Below are 20,893 nucleotides of genomic sequence, written 5' to 3'. Positions count from 1 at the left end.
TGAGAAACCACCCAAGATCAGAACTACCCAAATGAGTTCAGCCTAATTGCCTCTAAAATCATAAACAACATGAGTCACTAAGTTTTGGAGTGGTTTATTAGACAGAAACAGCTAACTAAAATGATTTTGAGCTCCAAATCACTGCGAATGGTGACTGCAGCCAAGAAATTAAAAAACACTTGCTTCTTAGAAGATAAGCTATGACAAACCTAGACAGCAAATTAAAAAGCAGAGACATCACTTAGCCAACAAAGGTACATATAGTCAAAGCTATGATTTTTTCAGTAGCCATGTAGATATGAGAGTTGGACAATAAAGAAGACTAAGCACCAAAGAATCTGCTTCTGAACTGTGGTGCTCAAGAAGACTCTTGAGTGTCCCTTGAACAACAAGATCAAACCAATCAATCCTAAAGGAAATCAACCCTGAATATTCATTGAAAGAACTGATGCTGAAGCTGAAGCTCCAATACTTTGGCCACCTGATGCAAAGAGCCAACTCACTGGAAAAGACCCTGATGCTTGGAAAGATTGAAGGCAGGAGGAGAAGGGAGAGACAGAGGATAAGATGGTTGGATGGCATCACTGACTCAACGGACATGAGTTTGAGCACTTTCCTGGAGATAGTGAAGGACTTGGAAGCCTGGTGTGCCGCAGTTCATGGAGGTCACAAAAAGTCAGACATGACTTAGTGACTGCACAACAGCAACAACAAATTACACAGAAACAGCTAACTAAAATGACTCACTCCAAGTGTGCCTACCACTTCAGAAATGCAGCAATGAAGTTTCCTACTACAGTGAACCAACTGAATCCATCTATAACTGGGACAGTGTTAAGAAGTTCAAAGCTCTTCAACCAAAGCCCTGGAAGATAGTAAACTGATGCTTCTTTTTTTTTAGGTCTCTTACTTCTAGGAACCAAGAATGCACCATCCATAAATAATACTGGCTATCTTCAATGCTTACTTCTAGGAAGTTAAACTCTATTGATCTTAAATGTTAATGCTAATACCAACTTGCCTTTAAAATAGCATTTTACTTTACATATTATTAACAAAAAAAGAACTATGAAGCATATGCAGAGCAGATAGCATTACACTCATTTCACAGATGAGGAAATCAAATCATAGTGTAAGTTAAATGACTTTCACAAGTAGCAAGTAACTAAGCTACAATACTTATAACTACATCTATAAACTTTCAGTACTCTTTCTCCTTAGAGCTTTTATGCTAAAATTTTGGGTCAGTATTGGCATATCGCTTTTTAATGTATTCTTTAATTAAACTGATGAAGTACTGTTTCCTTTCTTATAAAAGTCGGGCTAAAATGACTCAAGGCTTGTTTTAAGAAACAAAATAATGCATGAAAAGCATATAGCATAATCCCTAACACAAATATTAGGCCCCTTGCCCCCACTCACCATGATAAAGCTCTCTTCCAGCCTTGACAACCTCAACCCTCACAGCATTGAGCATCACTTGAAATGATAAATATTCACACAATTAGTATCAGCAAATTCATTTCTATGGTAGAAGCATTTATTTCAATTATACAAAAATAACACTATTCCAAACTCAAGGTAACTAAAATGTATATTTTTGCCTTATATACCCATACTCAAATGCTACATATGGTTTCAAGACATTCTTAAATAAACAAGAATCAATTTAGAATCAAGGTAGTATCTGTCAATAGAAGAGACTTACTAAGGCTACATATACTGGAAATGGGAAAATACAAAATGATCTCATGCAGTGAGTCTCAACTTTAGTGCGCATCAGAATCATCTGGACAGTGGAAAAATTACGTTTAGGAGACTGAAGGCAAATCACCAGATTAAGTAAACCCTGGGTCTCAGAATAAATACCAAAACGACTGACTAAAGATACAAACTCTGTTTCACAGGGAAGAACAAAGACAAAATGCATCATGATATATGAAATCAGTCATTTACGCAAAGTGTGAATTCTCTAAGCCTCAGGTTCAGGAATACTACTACTCTCAAGACTTTTTCTACAGATTAGGTCAGATAGTGTGCAAGAGTGCTTCCCTAATTCATAATACACCACTACTATCATTATTTCATCACCATCATTACTATTGGATACAGAGGACATTCTCCCCCACCCCCATTCCCAGTTCCAAATAGTTATTACCTATTTTAAAAATCAAATGACCACTTACTGAGTTCCAGTTCATTGACTACTGGCACCGTTTTTAAACTGGTAACATTCTTACTAGCTTCAACCAAGTATATTACGATTTCAATACATGATTGAAATGACAATTTTTATCTAAACTACTGGCTTAGTCAATGGAGTCACAGAAGAAAGCATAAAGCTTACAAAAATGTGTGCTGTTTCTAAAGCACCAAAGGCTAAATGAATGAACTGCTTTGCAAAGTAACCCACTTTAGATAACCTCTGATGTTGCCTATATTCTTTTCTGACTCTCACATTATCTACAGATGGAAACAAAGGAATAAAACATCTATAATCATCATACCTACAGTCAATATACTATACAGTACTGTTTCATAAAGTTTTGGGCCATTTAAGTAATTCCCACATAAATATCTGCGGTTTTAACATTCTGAAACTGAAACATAGCTAAAGAGGTGCTCAGCCAGGCTAAGACAGGGTTCTTCAACTTCAGCAATATTGCTACTTTGGGTTTGATCATTCTTTTTAGGGGGGAGGGTGGAAACTGTCCTGTGCATTGCAGGATGTAGGCATCCCTAGCCTCTATCTACTATATGCCAGTAGCAATGTGCCCAACTTTCCAATTCTGACAACCAAAAAATGTTGCCAGACATTGCTAAATGTCTTTGAGGGGCCAAAGTCACCCCCAGTTGACAACTACTGAGCTAGAATTTTATACAGACATAACTGTAAACTCTGAATCCATAGACTATACAAGACTATGTGTAATTTTACTAATTTAAAGAGTATAGTACAACAATTTCTGCTATATTGTTTATGCTAGGGCACATAGTTTTCATAGAAGACTTAAGCATATAATTATCCACAAATAATCATCTTTTTCCTACTGAAAACACTAACATTAAACAGGGAAAAAAACAACAATACAGCTAATCCTGCAATGATTTTTAAACCTAAACCTGTGGTTTACAAACATTTGATAAATGGAGACCTAGATAAATCACTGCAAGTGTCCTTCCTTCTGAATTCGTAGTCTCTCTTTCTCTACTTGTAAGCGTTCCTTTTCAATCTGCAGCTTCTCTGATTCAAATTTCAAAAACTGCAGCCTATCTTTTTCCAGTTGTAAGCGTTCTCTCTCAAGTTTTAACTTCTCAGTTTCTATATCCTGTGGTTGATGTATGGACTTTTCCCCTTGACCAAGTTCACTTTCCAAAGATGGCTTCTCTGAGTTGACTATCTGTAACCTCAGCTTCTCTCTTTCAATCTGCAACCGCTCCTTCTCCAGCTGAAGTCGCTCATGCTCCATGTCTAAATGTCGCAGCCTCTCTTTCTCAATCTGTAGGCGTTCCTTCTCTACCTGCAGTCTTTCAGCCTCAATATCAAGCCTTCGTTTTTCCAATTCTAATTTCTGTTTCTCTATGTTTACAAGCAAATGGGGCTCATCATATGCAGACCTAGATGGTGTTGAGTTCAGAGTAAAAAATTCATCAATGTGGGGGAAATCAGGAAGTTCATTTTCCCTCCTGGAATCTGGTATGACTGATGACAACATTTCTTCTTCCTCTTCAATCTCAAACTAAAAGAGAAAAGTAGTTCTCAGCATTTATTTATATTCATGGTTGTTAATTTGTCTAGGCATTTCTTTAAAGCTTTCTGTATTTAAGAACACAAAACCATTTATTTTGAATTTTGAAAAATATTTACAATTGTGTGACATCATTAATAATGTACAGTTAAAAGAGTACATTGAGATGAGAAGAGATTAATGACAGTAAGATAGTAAAAAATGGAATGACTCTGTTATGTACTATTTTTAAGTTAGCTTGAAAATCTGGGAATTTCTTAACTGTTCTTGGTCTATAACAAACTCTCATATCAGAAATGAAGAAATAAAAAGAGGGTTCACATAGGCTAATACTTACTTCAGGACTCTGGGGATCTCTTTCTTCCTCTTCCACCTTGACCTCAGTTAAGGATCCACCTGCATCCCTGAAATCTGCCACATTTTGCCAATCAAAATTTGTATCACTTCGGAATCCAATCTTTTCATCTATCTCTTCAGTGAGAGAGTCATCTAAATCAGATGTGGGAAGGGGAAACCCTGAACCAACTAGCTTAATGTTTGCCTTCATCTTCTTTCTCTTCATAAGGGCTCGCCAGTCAAGGTACCTTCTTTTCACTTCTGTCCCTGTTCTCTGTTCTCCTTCTCCTACAGCATTCACACACTGTGCAATCTCCTCCCAGGCCATTCGCTTCATCACATTAATTGTTGTATTGAGCTGCTTGGAAAAAATTACTTCTTTCCTTTTCGTAATTTCTTTCAAAAGGGTCTGAGTTTCTTGTACACTGAAATTGCTTTTCCTTTTCCTCTTCAGTTGCTTCATTTTCTAACTTAAATGCAGTTTTTACAGTAAGGAAAGATGTGAAAACAATTTGAGGAAGAATTTTTCTACAAAGTACAAAAATCAAGGACAATTCCTTGTTAGTACTTTGTTTAAATCAGAGTTTTCCATTCATCTAGTAGCACAGGCAGGCTGGATGATGCCTAAAAAGAAAAAAGTAAAAATCAATCAGCCTGCAACTTTTGCAATATACTTCAACCCAATAAGTTATATAATTTAATAACAAACAAACAAAAGCCCTCTTAATATGGCTCGAAACTGACTGCATTTTCTGTCTCTGCCAGCACTACCGCAATCCAAGCTACCATCTTCTCTCACCTAGGCTGCTGTAAAGGTTCCTAACTAACTGCCAGTATTCAGTTAGTTAGTTAGTTAGTTAGTTAGTGCCAGTATTCACTCTTGATCTGCTCCCTACTTTTGCTCTCCCCAAATCATCCTCTATATTCTAACTGCAAAGGCCTTCTTTAAGTCACCCACTGTTGTCAATCTCTTTCTCTGTTCAGGGTTTTTGTACACACTATTCCCTCTGACTAGAAAACAGATTATTCCCTATTTGGCCTACTTAATCCCTCCTCATCTTTCAGCTTGCAGATTAGACATCTGCTCCTCAGTGAATCCTCTCCTGACAATTACTCATTTTCCTCACCTAAATGTTACACTTGTGCTAATACACAACTAAGAGTGTCTCTTTCCCATTTCACTGTTAGTTTCAGAAGACAGCAACATTTCTGCTCACCATAATGTCTCCAGAGTCTAGCAGGGATCCTGGCACATGGCAGGCATACATATTATAAACACTTTTGAATGAATAAATGAGTCAACCTGCCAAAGTGACCACTAGATGTTAAAAAGCAAAAAAATATAAGACTGAAAGAGGGTGTACCTGAAACTTGTTAGAAAGGTAAACTTTTCAGGCCCCACCCCAGACCATTTGAATACAGCACTCTGGGGGCAAGATCTGGCAATATATGTTTCAATATGTCTTCAAAATGATCCTAATATATGCTAAAGTATGAAAACCATGGTGTTGACCCACACCAGTAAACAAATGCTTTAAACACCTGATTCTTTCACACACTTTGATTTCAAGTCTTATACAAATGTATCTCTTTGGTGGAATCTAAAGCACATTCAGATCCTCAATACAATAGCTGGTAAATGTAGTTATTCTGCTATCTAACCTTTGCATTATGGGAAGGCACACAAACAAACTGGAAAAGATGCTGAATGGGTCTTTTCCTTGGTAAAGAGATTTTAAAAGTATGTAAAGAGGAACAAGGGCTTCCCTGGTGGCTCAGCAGTAAAGAATCTGCCTGCCCATGCAGGAGATAGATGTGGGTTTGAATCCTGGGTTGGGAAGATCTCTTGGAGAAGGAAATGGCAACCAATTCCAATATTCTTGTCTGGAGAATCCCATGGACAGAGAAGTCTGGGGGGCTACAGTCCATAGTGTCACAAAGTTGGACATGACTGAAGTGACTTTGCACGCACACATTCACACAAACTACGTTTTGTGACTTCAAATTCACTCACTGATCACTGCTACGGAGCTTCTTTTTTCCCTCCTTTACAAAATGAGAGGGTAGGCTGTTAAGGTGCCTTCCTGCTCTATCATTGTAGGATCATAAACATTTCCTGCCAATAGAAAAAAAAATACCAATCTCCATTAAATTCCATGTCCCATCATTAAGTCTGGATAAAGTTCTATATGTAGCCAGAAAACTCTCCAAAGTTTCAACCAGTTATGTTTCACTCTACCACAGTTTCTTCACTGAAAAACTTTAATATTTGCCAGTTTAAAATTTTTATTAGTAGAGTGAAAAATATTTCTCTGGTAATTGACAATATAAATAGTATTTTCTACTGAAGCACAAGTATAGTAATTAAGGTAACTAAATTTAATCAGTAAATGCACAAATCTTTTCTATCACTGTTAAACCTCTTCTCTCCAGGGCTTAAAAGTGGATGCAAATCCCTTATTTCTAAACCCTAATAAAAAAATATTTTTTATTAAGATTTCACTGCTTGTATGCATTTTTTCAGGTTTCCACTAATACTTATTCAACTGACCTTGTGTGTGTCTAGTAACATCATCAAAAAAATGCTCACCAATGCATCTTTTTGTTCCTAACCATTGATGTACAGTAACCATCTCCTGAACTACTCCTTGATGCTAAAATGAAGACCAGAGAGAACTAAAAACTTAAAAGAGCAGAAAATAAACCCTCAAAAAGTTATTGTCAATTTCATACACTCACAAAAAGGGCAGAGCAGGCAAAAACAGGAAAAAAAAAAAAAAAGATTGCAGCAAACTATTCTAAAGCAGACTTCAATTATTTGAGACATTTAATAATAAAATTGAAATCCACTAAATTAGAATGTATAATCAAACAGTGGTAGCACTTTTGATCCTGTCTTAGGCAAATACTGCCATTATAGTCAAATATAAGCCTCTTGTCACTAGAGTATAAGCAAACATATTCATACATTAAAAAAGCATCAAAACAGACTGTGGCTCAGTGGTAAAGAATCTGCTCGCCAATGACCCCCTGGAGGAGGAAATGGCAATCCGCTCCAGTATTTATGCCTGAAGAATCCCATGGACAAAAGAGCCTGGCAAGTTACAGTCCACAGGGTTGCAAAGAGTTGGACATGACTGAGCATGCACACATTTCAAGGCACAGTGTAATGCATATAAGCACAAGTTGTGCAGTCAGATGCGTGGTTGGAATCCCAGCTCCACAACTTCCTAGTTTTGTGCCTTAGTTATTTTAATTTCCCTATGTGCAATTCCATTTGTAAAATAATATTATTACTTCATAGAAATACCATAAGGATTAAAGGATTTAGTAAAATATGAAGAATACTTCCTGGTATACAGTAAGTTAAGTTCACTATTATTGCATGAAAGGCAAATCTCTAAAGAGAAAGGCCACAATAATATTGGTATTGTTCTAGTTCATAGGTCAAGTGGTAAGTCTGTTGGTCTTTATTACTATGCTTTATAACATTAGGAGTACATTGGAGCCTGCTGATATGAGCTGGTGAAGGTCATTGTACACTTCCCAACTCCATATTCAGTAATGTCATGTTGGGAACTAGAAACTGGCCAAGATGGCAGTATTTACAACACAGAAATGGACAAATGTTACAAACTAGTATGTTTTTCTTTTCAGTGGTCAAGGACCTTGTTTACTGGTATACTTAAAGCTACATAATTTTTCCATATTTCAAATATTACCTAATAAAAAATAAGAAAATGTCATGTTTTAACATCTGATCCTACAACAGTTTAGTGAACATTCTAGAAGCCGTGTAACTTTAGAGGATCTCATTTAATTAACACTGACCTAACATTCTTTATGTAATTCAAGTTCTTAGTTGAGCTGGACTGGTATACTACTTTTCTCTAGAGGCAACTGAAGAATAATCAAGAAATACTATGTTTATGGGGCTTCCCTGATGGCTCAGACCTTAAAGAATCTACCCACAATGCAAGAGACCTGGGTTCAATCCCTGGGTCAGGAAGATCCCGTGGAGAAGGGACTGGCAACCCACTCCAGTATTCTTGCCTGAAGAATTCCAAGGACAGAGGAACGTGGCTACAGTTCATGGGGTTGCAGAGTTGGACACAACTGAAAGACTAATGCTTTCTTTCTTCACTATATTTATAAGCAACATAAAAAAGGAACTGAAGAAAACTGATTTACACATCATTTGCACATCATTAAACCAGCCCCAATATACTTCTCTTTAGTACCTATAGGGCCATTGCATCACATTTCAAAGAATTAGTGCAAACTTCATTTCCTCCTTCCTCTACCATTTGCTCCACCCTTATGGGGATCTAGAAGATGGTACCCCACCTGCTCCAAAGGCAGTATCTTCAATACATAACACTGTCCCTAATAGGAGGTAAAAATACAACATAAAATAAAAAAGTGATTGGGGGAGGGGAAAGAGCAGAAAATGAAACAGACAATAACTCAAGTAAGGTAAGCTAGCAAAACACACTGCTATGGGCAAAGTATATATTTAAAAGAAAAAGGCAGCCCAAGTCAATACAGGCAAAAAGCAGTTTATGAAATTAAGTGAAGACCTTAAATTACCTACCCTGTAACTATACTAAAGAACATAACAGTTAACAAGTTATACAAAATTCTGAAAAGAATATTTTAAATAAATAGGCTATGAAGAACTACTTAGGCAGTATGAACCAATGAGGAGCAGATATTAAAAATATATTTTAAAAACAGAATCAGCAGGTCAGATGTCCTTAAAAATAGAAAAGATTGCTAAAGTTACATCAAATTCCATATCAAATTAAGGATGACTTTTTGTTTCCAAAAGATACAGAATGTTTCAGATACTTAAATGGCTTTTTGAACCATTTTAAAAGCACTGTCATATTTAAAAGGTAGAAGTATGGTAAAAATATAAATATTCAATAAGGGATTATATGAATAAACTGCAGTACAGCCACATAATGGAATATAATACCCAATTAGAGTATGAATATGGCTTAGCACAACATTATTAGTATGTTAATACAAGCCAACAAAATCAGAAAAGGAATATGTATGTATGTCTATGTTGTATACATATTCACAGAAGCTCAGTTTTCAACCTAAGAACATTTCTAGACAGAACATGCTATGCTCTACAAGTTCACTCACTCTGTCCACCATCATTCACCAGCTCTAGAGATCACATATATGGTCACTTATCTCAGTCATATAGCTGTTTGTTGGCCTAGCCACATGCTTCCACTATCAGGCTGTTATAATCACTTACTTTACATTAGAAGCAATAATGGATCAAAGACGAATATACTATTTCTAACAAATAATCTATAATCTATTAAAACATATATGCATAAAATTTACATGAAAAACTTATAATGGAGACTATAAACAGAAAGTTTTGAATAGAGACTACCAAGGCTTGTATATTAATTCCACTACTTAGAAGCTCTATGATCTGAATACATTACTTAACCTTTTAAACTTATTTCTTAATTTATAAATGGGAAAAATAATAGAATACTACAATATTTTGACGAGTAAATGAGACAACCCAAACAAAAAGCGTATAATATCTAAGATATAATAAGCCCTTAACAAATATTAGCTATTATCTACTTCCTGGTACAGTCTGGACACAGTAAATGAATACTTCTTTACTCGATGAATACTGTGAATGTAAGAAAAGTGCACAAAGAGAAATACTAACAAAATATCCTGGGTGTTCAGAAGGCGTAATCTTTGGTTGGACCAAGGAAAGTTGTCAGAAGGAATTGGCATTTGATTTGGAGGGACAGTAATACATGGCAGAAGTATCAGGAATCAAAGTTAAATAACTAGGTTGGGGACAAACGTCAGGTTGGCTTGAAAGGCCCTACTCTTTGCTAAGAAACTTACTGCAAGAGGCAAATATATCTGAAAATTCATATTTTTTGAAATTCAAGCAATATGCCTTTTATATGGAAGCACTGTTACACAAACTATAACATACAAAATACAAGTGCATAGTAAACAATGATTGCAGTTGCCCACAGAATCTTAATTTAGACAAAAATCTGTAATCAGATATTGCTGCTCTTAGAATGTGAGATCAATTTTGTAATGATAGAAATAACAATCCTCTTAAAACTATGCCTGAGTCAATACATTCTTAAAATTTGGGCAGCAGTTTCTATTATTCGCATATTCTGTGCACCACCCCCCCAACAATTTGCAACTCCGCATCTCTACCCTACAAAAGTGGTATCCCTTTGTCTTTGACCTATGTCCCTAACCCTTTGTTCTATACCAAAGTGATGGAACTAGTTCACTGATAAAATGCACTTTTTTTTTTTTTTTTTTTTTAAATTTCTGGCTGACAGGAATGGCTTGTGGGAATTTCCCAACCAGGGAATTCTGAGCCACAGCAATGAAAGCACAGACCCTATCCACTAGACCACTAAGGAACTCTTGACAAAAGGCATTTGCACTTTAACACACATTTTCTACCTGACTGAAATTGATATCAAAATGTATCTTAGACTTCCGGTCAGTCATGGCTTAATTGTGTGAAAATCTTTGACACCTTCTGATTAATGTAAGATAGTATCCAAATCAAAGCAACCTTGAGTTGATATTTGGTAGCTATGCTTGCATGAATAGAAACTAAGCTATGTTTCCAGGAATTTTTTTCTCTCTTCTCCTTTACATTTTTGTACTCATTTAACGGTTTGGGTTTTCATCATCCATTACTCAATAATTTTACTCAAATATATCAAGCTCCTACTATGTGCCAGGCACATATTCTTGGTGCTGGGGCTAAATACTTCACAAAATATTTTTAAAAGCCATTTTAGATGTCAAATATCATCCCTTTTATATTGGTTGTCTTCCGTATCTTTACAAGAGGGAATTTAGTAGTTGCAACCTCTAAAAATTCATAGTTCTTCCACACCCAATCTCAGAGAACAGCCATTTTCCTGAAATCCCATTTCACAATCATTCTTTATTGGGTGGAAATAGGTGTAAGTAGTTCACTTGCATAATCCTTGTGAAGATGTACCACCAAAGGCGTATTACACCTGGGCAATTTTTTTCCAAGGACTAACACTTGAGAATGAAGTTCCTAAATACTGTATGATAAGACAGAATTAAGAGGTCTAAGGAAAATCGAGCATAAATTCTGGGTCCAAAAATTTTTTTTAGGTAAATTCATTAGATTGTTCAAGAAGAAAAACATCACAAATCACAAACTTCCCCCAACCCTCTTTGAAGTGGGCTTCCCACCTCCCACCAACACCGGGCACTACTGTCCCCACTATATTCTTAGAGGACATTCAACTCCCTGCCTGTAACTCGTGGTAGGTAAATGACTAAAGTTTACTTAAGGGTCTCCTGTTATCACATTAATAAAGTACCTTTCACTCCCATCCTCTCCCTTTGGAACAGCCCCTTGGGAGAATCCAGGAAGGCTGAGTTCCCAGGAGGTCATCCAGGAGGAGGGGGCGCGCCGCAGACTCGGCCACAGCCACGGCTGCACCTGACAGGATATAGGGCAACCTGGAAGAGAGTGCTCGCTCCGCAAATCAGAGCCCTGACAGGGACCTGGAAACTTTCCCAGCCTTGCTCCAGAGGCCTGGGCCCTCCCCACCCTCCTAGGTCAGGCTGCAGCGGCGAATGCTATCTCTCCTGAGCGTTGTGGTCCGCGACGCCGCGAAGCCGGGTCCAAAGCCAGCGGCGGGGTGACCGCGGCCTGACGCCGCCCCGCTGGCACCTACCGTCCGCGGAGAGGCCGCCACCCTCACAGCCTCTTTCGCGGAACCGCCGCTCACCTGCAGGCCGGGAAGCGCCACCCCGCCGTCGCCTCGGGTGTGTGTGGGGCGGGGTGGCAAACAGAGATGCTTTATCAATTCCCCGCCCACGGACTCGGCCCGCCCCTGCCTCTACGCTATTGGCTGCCGCGGCCGCCGCTCGTCTAACGAGGCTCGCCCGTTGGCCCGGAGAACGCTGCCGTTCTGGCTGAGGGCCCGCCCGGGTCCGGCCTCACAATGGAAAGCGCGTCCCAAGCCGTTCCGGGTTAGTGCCCTGACTCCGCCCCCCGTGACTCGGCCTCCCGCCGGAGCTCCTTGGCGCCGGGCCCCGTCAATCTAGAGCACTGTGAGGAAGGATTGGCCCCGCGCGGTCGCCGGCTGCGCAGTTCTGCCCGATTGGAGCACAGTCAGCTTCATCTCCAAACCATTCCTGTCCTTGACCCAAACCTGTTAAAAGGGCAAAGAGGAAGTCGGACCCTCGCATTTCCTCAGCTGGTTCCGAACCCAGCATCACCTTCTGCTCAGCCAGTTCATTTCAGTTCAGTTCAGTCACTCAGTCCTGTCCGACTCTTTGCGACCCCATGAATCGCAGCACGCCAGGCCTCCCTGTCCATCACCAACTCCTGGAGTTCACTCAAACTCACGTCCATCGAGTAGGTGATGCCATCCAGCCATCTCATCCTCTGTCGTCCCCTTTTCCTCCTGCCCCCAATCCCTCCCAGCCTCAGAGTCTTTTCCAGTGAGTCAACTCTTCGCATGAGGTGGCCAAAGTACTGGAGTTTCAGCTTTCGCATCATTCTTTCCAAACAACACCCAGGGCTGATCTCCTTTAGAATGGACTGGTTGGATCTTATTGCAGTCCAAGGGACTCTCAAGAGTCTTCTCCAACACGGTGACCTAATTTTGTCTCAGTCATTCCCTCTAAAACTACCCCTCCAAAGGTCACTGGTGATTTCCTTGCGGCTAAATCTAGTCATCACTTCTCAGGTCTTATCTTACCTCCTCATAAATATTTGACTTGTTGACCTTTCTTCATTTGATTTCTATAATGCTTACCCTGGTTTCCTTCCCTCTCAGTTCTTTTCTCTATCCCCTTTGCAATTGCCGAGGCTTTAGCTGCTATCTCAAGTTCTAGTTCTAGTGTTACTAATGGGTCTGTCTTTCCATTGCCTTTGTTCAGGCCTCCATTGAAATCCTCAGTTACATCAGTAGCATCCTTACTGGGCTGTCAATCATACTGCCAAGAGGACTGTAGTCTATTCTTCCTACTGAAGCTAAGACAAGCTGCTTACAGGTCACTAGTGGAACCATACTCAGGATAAAGTACAAACTCTTTACAAGAGTTTCTTCTGTTTTTCTCTCAGGCTTCATCTTTCATCAACATTACCCCTCTTTCATTTACCTTCTTCCTTACCCCAATTACCTTGGTTTCTTTCAATTCCTGGACTTGAACCAGTGGCCTTGGTTTTAGTTTGCATTGCATTGTTTCCACTCAGAATGATTTCTCCCTACCTATTCCCTGCTATGCCCAGAATTTGTTTTAAAAGTTATTTTCCAAGTAAGCCTTCCTTTCTCTCCATTCACCCTATCTCCACTTACAAGTTGTCCCTCTAATGTAGGTTTGCCAGATAAAAGACAGGATACTCAACTAAATTTGTAGTTCAGATATGTAACATAATTTTTAGTATAACCGTATCCTATGTAATATTTGACATCCTGTATTTTTATTTGGTAAATCTGCCAACCCTACTTCAGAATGCTCCCACGGTAGTTAGCTCCTTTCCTCTGACAGCTCTTATCACATATTTCAGGTGGGTAGGTCTTCCTTGTCCACTGCTGAAATTTCTTTTCAGTGCCTAAAATATAAGAGGCACTCAAAAGAGTTTTCATAAATAAATAAAGGAATATTCTGGGTGAATTGTGAATACTTGGTCAATATTCCTGAAGGAATTCTCTTCCATAAAATAGAAGTACTTATGAAATAATGCTCTTTGAAATGTAAACAGTTTTGTTTTTGGAAAAATATGACATCTTGTGTTTTATAATTTGGGGTTTTGTTTGTAGTGGACATTTTCTGTGTGAGTGTAGTGAAAAGGCAAAAGAACAATCCATCGTTATTATGACCAGACTCTTTCTGACCTTTTCAGAGTCTGTCTACTATTTAAATCTATTTATTTACCTAAGTAAAAGGGTTAAGGCCTAGTAAGTCAGTAAGTATTAAGAACTTTCTGCCTTTATGTCATGAACTCTTTAAGCTTCCTCCAATTACCTCAATCTCTTTGCTGATTGAGAGGTCTTTTCCAGATACCCTCTCTTTTTTTGGTCTCATCTGTATCTTATCTGAGTAGGCACAGAGCAACAAGGGAGAGATGAAAGGTAATCCAAAATGCTTAACATTAATATTAGTACCCCATTACTAACCTGATAGTCTTCTTGCAAATTTGATTTTTGAGATAATAATTTCAGGCAAGAAAATTGACCTAATACTTATTCTAGAACTGAGTTTGTTCCACTGCAGGAGCCACTTGGTAGATGAGCCCTTGAGATTTGGCTACTACAACCGAGTAACTGAATTTTAATTTAAAAACTAATACTCAATTCAGTTAATGCATAATGTCTAAGTATGTTTGGGAAACCTGAGTGATGTGAATCTACTTTTTCAATTATAAACTTTTTGATATATAAGTACAGATTTAATATTGCTGATAAAGAATATCTGAATTGAGATATGCTCTAAGTTTAAAATATATACATGATTTTGAAGATTTAACATAAAATGTAAAAAATCAGTGTCACACTGATCATTTTATATTGAGTATACGGAAAAGTTGGAATTATAATATATTGCATAATTATGTTAAGGAAATATATTATTAAAATTAATTATACTTGTAAATTTTTTTTATTTTTAAAATGAGTCTAATAAGAAATTTAAATGTATATATTTGAATAGTATAATATTTCTCGGAAAATGCTGTACTAGACTGTGCCTGGCCATAGCTTATCAAAAATTTCAGAGTGGAAATATAATTGTTAACTAAAATCTACCTATTTCACTGTGTATTATTTAACCAAAAAAATCACTTTTCCTGTCTCTGCCAAACATACCGCTGCTGCTGCTGCTGCCAAGTTGCGCCAGTCGTGTCCAACTCTGTGCGACCCCATAGATGGCAGCACACCAGGCTCCGCTGTCCCTGGGATTCTCCAGGCAAGAATACTGGAGCGGATTGCCATTTCCTTCTCCAGTGCGTGAAAGTGAAGTTGTGTCCAACTCTTCGCAACCCCATGGGCTGTAGCCTACCAGACTCCTCCATCCGTGGGATTTTCCAGGCAAGAGTACTGGAGTGGGTTGCCATTGCCTTCTCCCAAACATAATTTAAGATAAAAACCCAGTGAACATATTATATATGTTGTTAACTCTACTTAACTATATCAGTGCTGTTATCAATCTCCCTTTTTGCCTTTGCACATGCTGTTTCCTTTTCCTTAGCACATGTACTGCTTCCTCCTTGTCTTGTCTGTATGACATACTCTTATTACGCTTTAAAATAGACTCTTCCCTGACAGTGTTAGGGATCAACATTTCCTTTTTTCTATGAGTTTTACACTAATACCGTTGCTATTATTGTTGTTCAGTTCCTAAGTCCTGTCTGACTCTTTGGACCCCATAGACTGCAGCATGTCAGGCTTCTCTGTCCATCACCATCTCCTGGAGTATGCTCAGTTTCATGTCCATTGGGTCGGTGATGCCATCCAACCATTTCATCCTCTGTCGTCCCCTTCTCCTCCTGCCTTCAATCTTTCCCAGCATCAGGGTCTTTTCCAATAAGGCTCTTCACATCAGGTGGCCAACATATTGGAGCTTCAGCTTCAGCATCCAGTCCTTCTCATGAATATTCAGGCATGATTTCCTTTAGGATTGACTGGTTTGATTTCCTTGCCATCCAAGGGAATCTCAAGAGTCTTCTACAACACCACAGCTCAAAAGCATCAATTCTTCAGCTCTCGGCTTTCTTTGTAGTCCAACTCTCACATCCATACATGACTATTGGAAAAATAATAGCTTTGACTATATGGACTTTGTCAGCAAAGTAATGTCTCTGCGTTCTAATATGCTGTTGAGGTTTGTCATAACTTTTCTACCAATAAACAAGCATCTTTTAATTTCATGGTTGCAGTCATTTTGGAGCCCAAGAAAATTAAGTCTGTCAGTTTCCAATGTTTCCCCATCTATTTGCAGTGAAGAGATGGGACCAGATGCCATGAACTTAGTTTTTTGAACATTGAGGTTTAAGCCACCTTTTGCACTCTGCTCTTTCACCTTGATCAAGAGGCTCTCTAGTTCCTCTTTGCTTTCTGCCATAAGTTCGGTGTCATCTGCATATGTGAAGTTACTGATATTTCTCCTTGAAATCTTGATTCCACCCTGTCCTTCATCCAGCTTGTGATTCATCCAGCCCAGCATTTCTCATGATGTACTCTGCACATAAGATAATAAGCAGGGTGACAATATACAGCCTTGACATACTCCTTTTCCAATTTGGAACCAGTCCATGTTACATGTGCAGCTCTAACTGTTGCTTCTTGACCTGCATACAGGTTTCTGAGGAGGAAGGTGAGCTGGTCTGGTATTCCCGTCTCTTTAAGAATTTCCCACAGATTGTTGTGATCTGCACAGTCAAAGGCTTTAGCATAGTCAATGAAGCAGAAGTAGATGTTTTTTTTTCTGGAATTCTCTTGCTTTTTTCTATGATCCAACAGATATTGGCAATTTGATCTCTGATTCCTCTGCCTTTTCTAAATTCTTCTTGAACATCTGGAAGTTCATGGTTCATGTATAGTTGAAGCCTAGCTTGTAGAATTTTGAGCATTATTTTGCTAGTGTGTGAGATGAGTGCAATTGTGTGGTACTTTGAGCATCCTTTGGCATTGCATTTCTTTGGGATTGGAATGAAAACTGACCTTTTCCAGTCCTATGGGCCACTGCTGGGTTTTCCAAATTTGCTGGCATATTGAGTGCAGCCTTCCCCAGTACCATCTTGAAGGATTGGAAATAGCTCAGCTGGAATTCCATCACCTCTACTAGCTTTGTTCGTAGTGATGCTTCCTAAGGCTCACTTAACTTTGGGTTCCAGGATGTCTGGCTATAGGTGAATGATCACACCATCATGGTTATCTGGGTCATTAAGATCTTTTTTGTATAGTTCTTCTGTGTATTCTTGCCACCTCTTCTTAATATCTTCTGCTTATATTAAGTCCATACAGTTTCTCTCCTTTATTGTGCCCATCTTTGCATGAAATGTTCCCTGGTATCTCAAATTTTCTTGAAGAGCTCTTTAGTCTTTCTCATTTTATTGTTTTCCTCTATTTGCATTGATCACTTAGGAAGGCTTTCTTATCTCTCCTTTCCATTCTTTGGAGCTCTGCATTCAGATGGGTATCTTTCCTTCTGTCTTTTGTCTTTAGCTTCTCTTCTTTCTGCAGCTATTTGTAAGGCCTCCTTAGACAATCATTTTTCCTTTTTGCATTTCATCTTCTTGGGGATGGTTTTGATCACTGCCTCCTGTACAATGTTACAAGCCTCCGTCCTTAGTTCTTCAGTCACTCTATCTGTCAAATCTAGTCCCTTGAATCTATTTATCACTTTCACTGTATACCCGTAAGGGATTTATTTAGGTCATACCTGAATGGTCTAGTGGTTTTCCCTACTTTCTTCAATTTAAGTCTGAATTTTGCAATGCGGAGTTCTTGATCTGAGCCATAGCCAGCTCCTGGTCTTGTTTTTGCTGACTGTATAGATCTTCACCAACCTCTCCTGCAAAGAATATAATTAATCTGATTTCAGCATTGACCATCTGGTGATGTCCATGTGTAGAGTCTTCTCATGTGTTGTTGGAAGAGGGTGTTTGCCATGACCAGTGCATTCTCATGGCAAAACTCTGTTAATCTTTGCCCTACTTCATTTTGTATTCCAAGGCCAAACTTGCCTGTTATTCCAGGTATCTCTTGGCTTCCTACTTTTGCATTCCAGTCTCCTGTGATGAAAAGGACATCTTTTTTTGGTATTAGTTCTAGAATGCCTTGTACGTCTTCATAAAATCATTCACCTTCAGATTCTTCAGTATTAGTAGTGTGAGCATAGACTTGGGTTACTGTGATATTGAATGGTTTGCCTTGGAAATGAACAGAGATCATTTTGTCATATTTGAGATTGTAACCAAGTACTGAATTTTGGACTCTTGTTGAGTATGAGGACTGCTCATTTCTTCTAAGGGATTCTTGCCCGCAGTAGGAGATATTATGATCATCTGAATTAAATTCACCCATTCTGATCCATCTTAGTTCACTGATTCCTAAAATGTTGATGTTCTTTCTTGCCATCTCCTGTTTGACCACTTCCAGTTGCCTTGATTCATGGACCTAACATTCCAGGTTCCTATGCAATATTGTTCTTTACAACATCGGACTTTATTTCCATCACCCATCACATCCACAACTGTGTGTTGTTTTTACTTTTGCTCAGTTTCTTCATTCTTTCTGGAGCTATTTCTCCACTCTTCTCCAGTAGCATATTGGGTACCTACCAACCTGGGGAGTTCTTCTTTCAGTGTCATATATTTTTGCCTTTTCATACTGTTCATGGGGTTCTCAAGTCAAGAATACTGAAGTGGTTTGCAGTTCCCTTCTCCAGCGGACCACATTTTGTCAGAACTCTCCACCATGACCTCTGTCTTTGGTGGCCCTACACATCATGGCTCATAGTTTAATTGAGTTTTACAAGGCTCTGATCCAAGTGATCAGTTTGGTTAGTTGTCTGTAATTGTGGTTTCCATTTTGTCTACCCTCTGATGGATAAGGATAAGAGGCTTGTGGAAGCTTCCTGATGGGAGGGACTGGCTGTGGGGGAACCTGGGTCTTGATCTGATAGGCAGGGCTATGCTTATTAAATCTTTAATCCAGTTTTCTGTTGCTAGGTGGGGCTAGGAGTAATGGCAGTAATGGCTACCTCCTTCAAAATACTTATTCCAGAACTGTTTTATTCGATGCCCCTGACCCCAGAGCAGGCCACTGTTGACCCATGCCTCCTCTGGTGACTCCTGGACAGTCACAGGCAAGACTCCAGGAAACTCACTGGCTCAGTCTTTTGTGAGGTCACTGCTCCTTTCTCCTGGGTCCTGTTGCACACAAGGTTTTGTTTGTGCCCTCCAAGAGTCTGTTTTCCCCATCCTGTGGAAATTCTATAGTTAAATACCACTGGCCTTAAAAAATCAAATTTCCTGGGGGTTCTTAGTCCTTTTGCCAGATCCCCAGGTTGGAAAATTTGTTGTGGGACCTATAACTTTCACAACAGTGTAGAACTTCTTTGGTATAATTGTTCTTCAGTTTGTAGGTCGTCTGCTCAGTGGCTCTATGGCAGAGCTCACATGCCATACTCAAGACGGTATCTTTTAATATCCATTTTCTAAAAAAGAAAACATGTCCAGAGTGATTTATGACTTATCTAATAAACTAATCAGTGGGTAATCTGAGACTACCTCAGAAGTTGGCAGCTCCTGCTATATTTTCTCTCTATTATATAACTTCAGAGTCATACTGTTCCTCTTCATGTAGCATGTTCTTCTATATGAAATTATTTGATTTTTCAAAAACTTTGCAATTGAGAAACAAAAGACAGACAAACATAAAATAGACCCATGTTATGTCCTTTCTGAATTCCTTCCATTTCTATAGTACCCAGCTAGAAGATGTAATAGCTGCTAAAATTGCTAGATTCTTACTAAATACTATGGACTTCCCTCATGGGTCAGATGGAAAAGAGTCCACCTGTAATGCAGGAGACCTCAGTTCAATCCCTGGGTCAGGAAGATCCCCTGAAGAAGGAAATAGCAACCGACTCCAGTATTCTTGCTTGGAGAATTTCATGGACAGAGGAGCCTGGTGGGCTAAAGTCCATGGGTTCGCAAAGAGCTGGACACGACTGAGCAACTTTCACTCATTTTTAAGTACTATGCTTACATTATCTCTTTAAAGGGGTTTATAGTTAGGGAAAATAAGTCAGGGGGCTTAGTTTATATTGAGCTATGTAGGCCGTTTTGGATATTTTGGAAACTAATCCCTCATTGGTTCATCATTTACAAATAGTTTCTCCCATTCTATACTTCATCTGATTTGTTTTGATTATGTTTTCCTTTGCTGCACAAAAACTTTTAGATTTATTTAGGTACCATTTTTTTGTTTTGTTTTGTTTTTATTTCTGTACATCTAAAAAAATAGATTCAAAAAAGTATTGCTGCAATTGGTATCAGAGTGATCTAAATATGTTTCCCTCTAGAAGTTTTATAGTATCTGGTGTTACACTTAAATTCATAATTCATTTTGAGTTTATTTTTATGTGTGGTATTAGAGAATGTGCCAATATCACTCTTTTACGTGTAGCTGGATTCTTGCTCCCATCGTCATAGATAAATTGACCATATTCAAGGGTTTATTTCTGGGATTTCTATACTGTTCCATTGATCTATGTGTCTGTTTTTCTGCCAATACCATTGACTATTATAGCACTGTAGTACAGTCTGAAGTCAGAGAACATGACCCCTCCAGCTTTATTCTTTTCTCAAAAAACTTTTGATTATTTGTGGTGTTTTGTGTTTCAATACAAATTAAAAACTTGTTTTTTCTAGTTATATGTAAAGTACCATTGGTAATTTGATTCGGATGGCATTGAATCTGTACATTGTCTTGGGTAATATAGTCATGTTAACAGTATGGATGCTTCCAATCCAAGAACATGATATATCTTTCTATCTGTGTTGTCTTCAGTTTCTTTCATAAGCATCTTACACTTTTTGGACTACAGGAGTCTCAGCCTCCTTGGGTAGTTTTATCCATCAGTTCAGTTTAGTTCAGTTCAGTCACTCAGTCGTGTCTGACTCTTTGCGACCCCATGAATCGCAGCACGCCAGGCCTCCCTGTCCATCACCAACTCCCGGAGTTCACTCAGACTCACGTCCATCG

General features: G+C 38.7%; 1 protein-coding gene across 3 annotated transcripts; it reads right to left on the bottom strand.

Annotated features, from left to right (window-relative positions):
- Positions 1 to 645: 645 nt before the first annotated feature.
- MSANTD4 (Myb/SANT-like DNA-binding domain containing 4 with coiled-coils) lies at positions 646 to 12,090 on the bottom strand. 3 transcript variants are annotated; one of them, XM_010855152.1, is made up of 3 exons: positions 11,846 to 12,090; positions 4,087 to 4,709; positions 646 to 3,740 (listed from the first exon to the last, which is right to left on the bottom strand). In XM_010855152.1, the coding sequence occupies exons 2-3, from the start codon at positions 4,546 to 4,548 to the stop codon at positions 3,165 to 3,167; spliced, it is 1,038 nt and encodes a 345-aa protein (XP_010853454.1). In that variant the 5' UTR covers positions 4,549 to 4,709; positions 11,846 to 12,090; the 3' UTR covers positions 646 to 3,164. The 3 variants fall into 3 exon arrangements, with proteins under 3 accessions (XP_010853454.1, XP_010853455.1, XP_010853453.1); XM_010855153.1 differs by lacking the exon at positions 11,846 to 12,090 and adding an exon at positions 11,486 to 11,831; XM_010855151.1 differs by having other exon boundaries at positions 1,519 to 3,740; positions 11,900 to 12,090.
- Positions 12,091 to 20,893: the final 8,803 nt, after the last annotated feature.

Source organism: Bison bison, unplaced genomic scaffold, assembly GCF_000754665.1.
Source record: "Bison bison bison isolate TAMUID 2011002044 unplaced genomic scaffold, Bison_UMD1.0 scf7180017864355, whole genome shotgun sequence".
NCBI lineage: Eukaryota > Metazoa > Chordata > Mammalia > Artiodactyla > Bovidae > Bison > Bison bison.
Note: the sequence above shows the minus strand (reverse complement) of the source record. Positions and strands in the feature narration are given on the sequence as shown.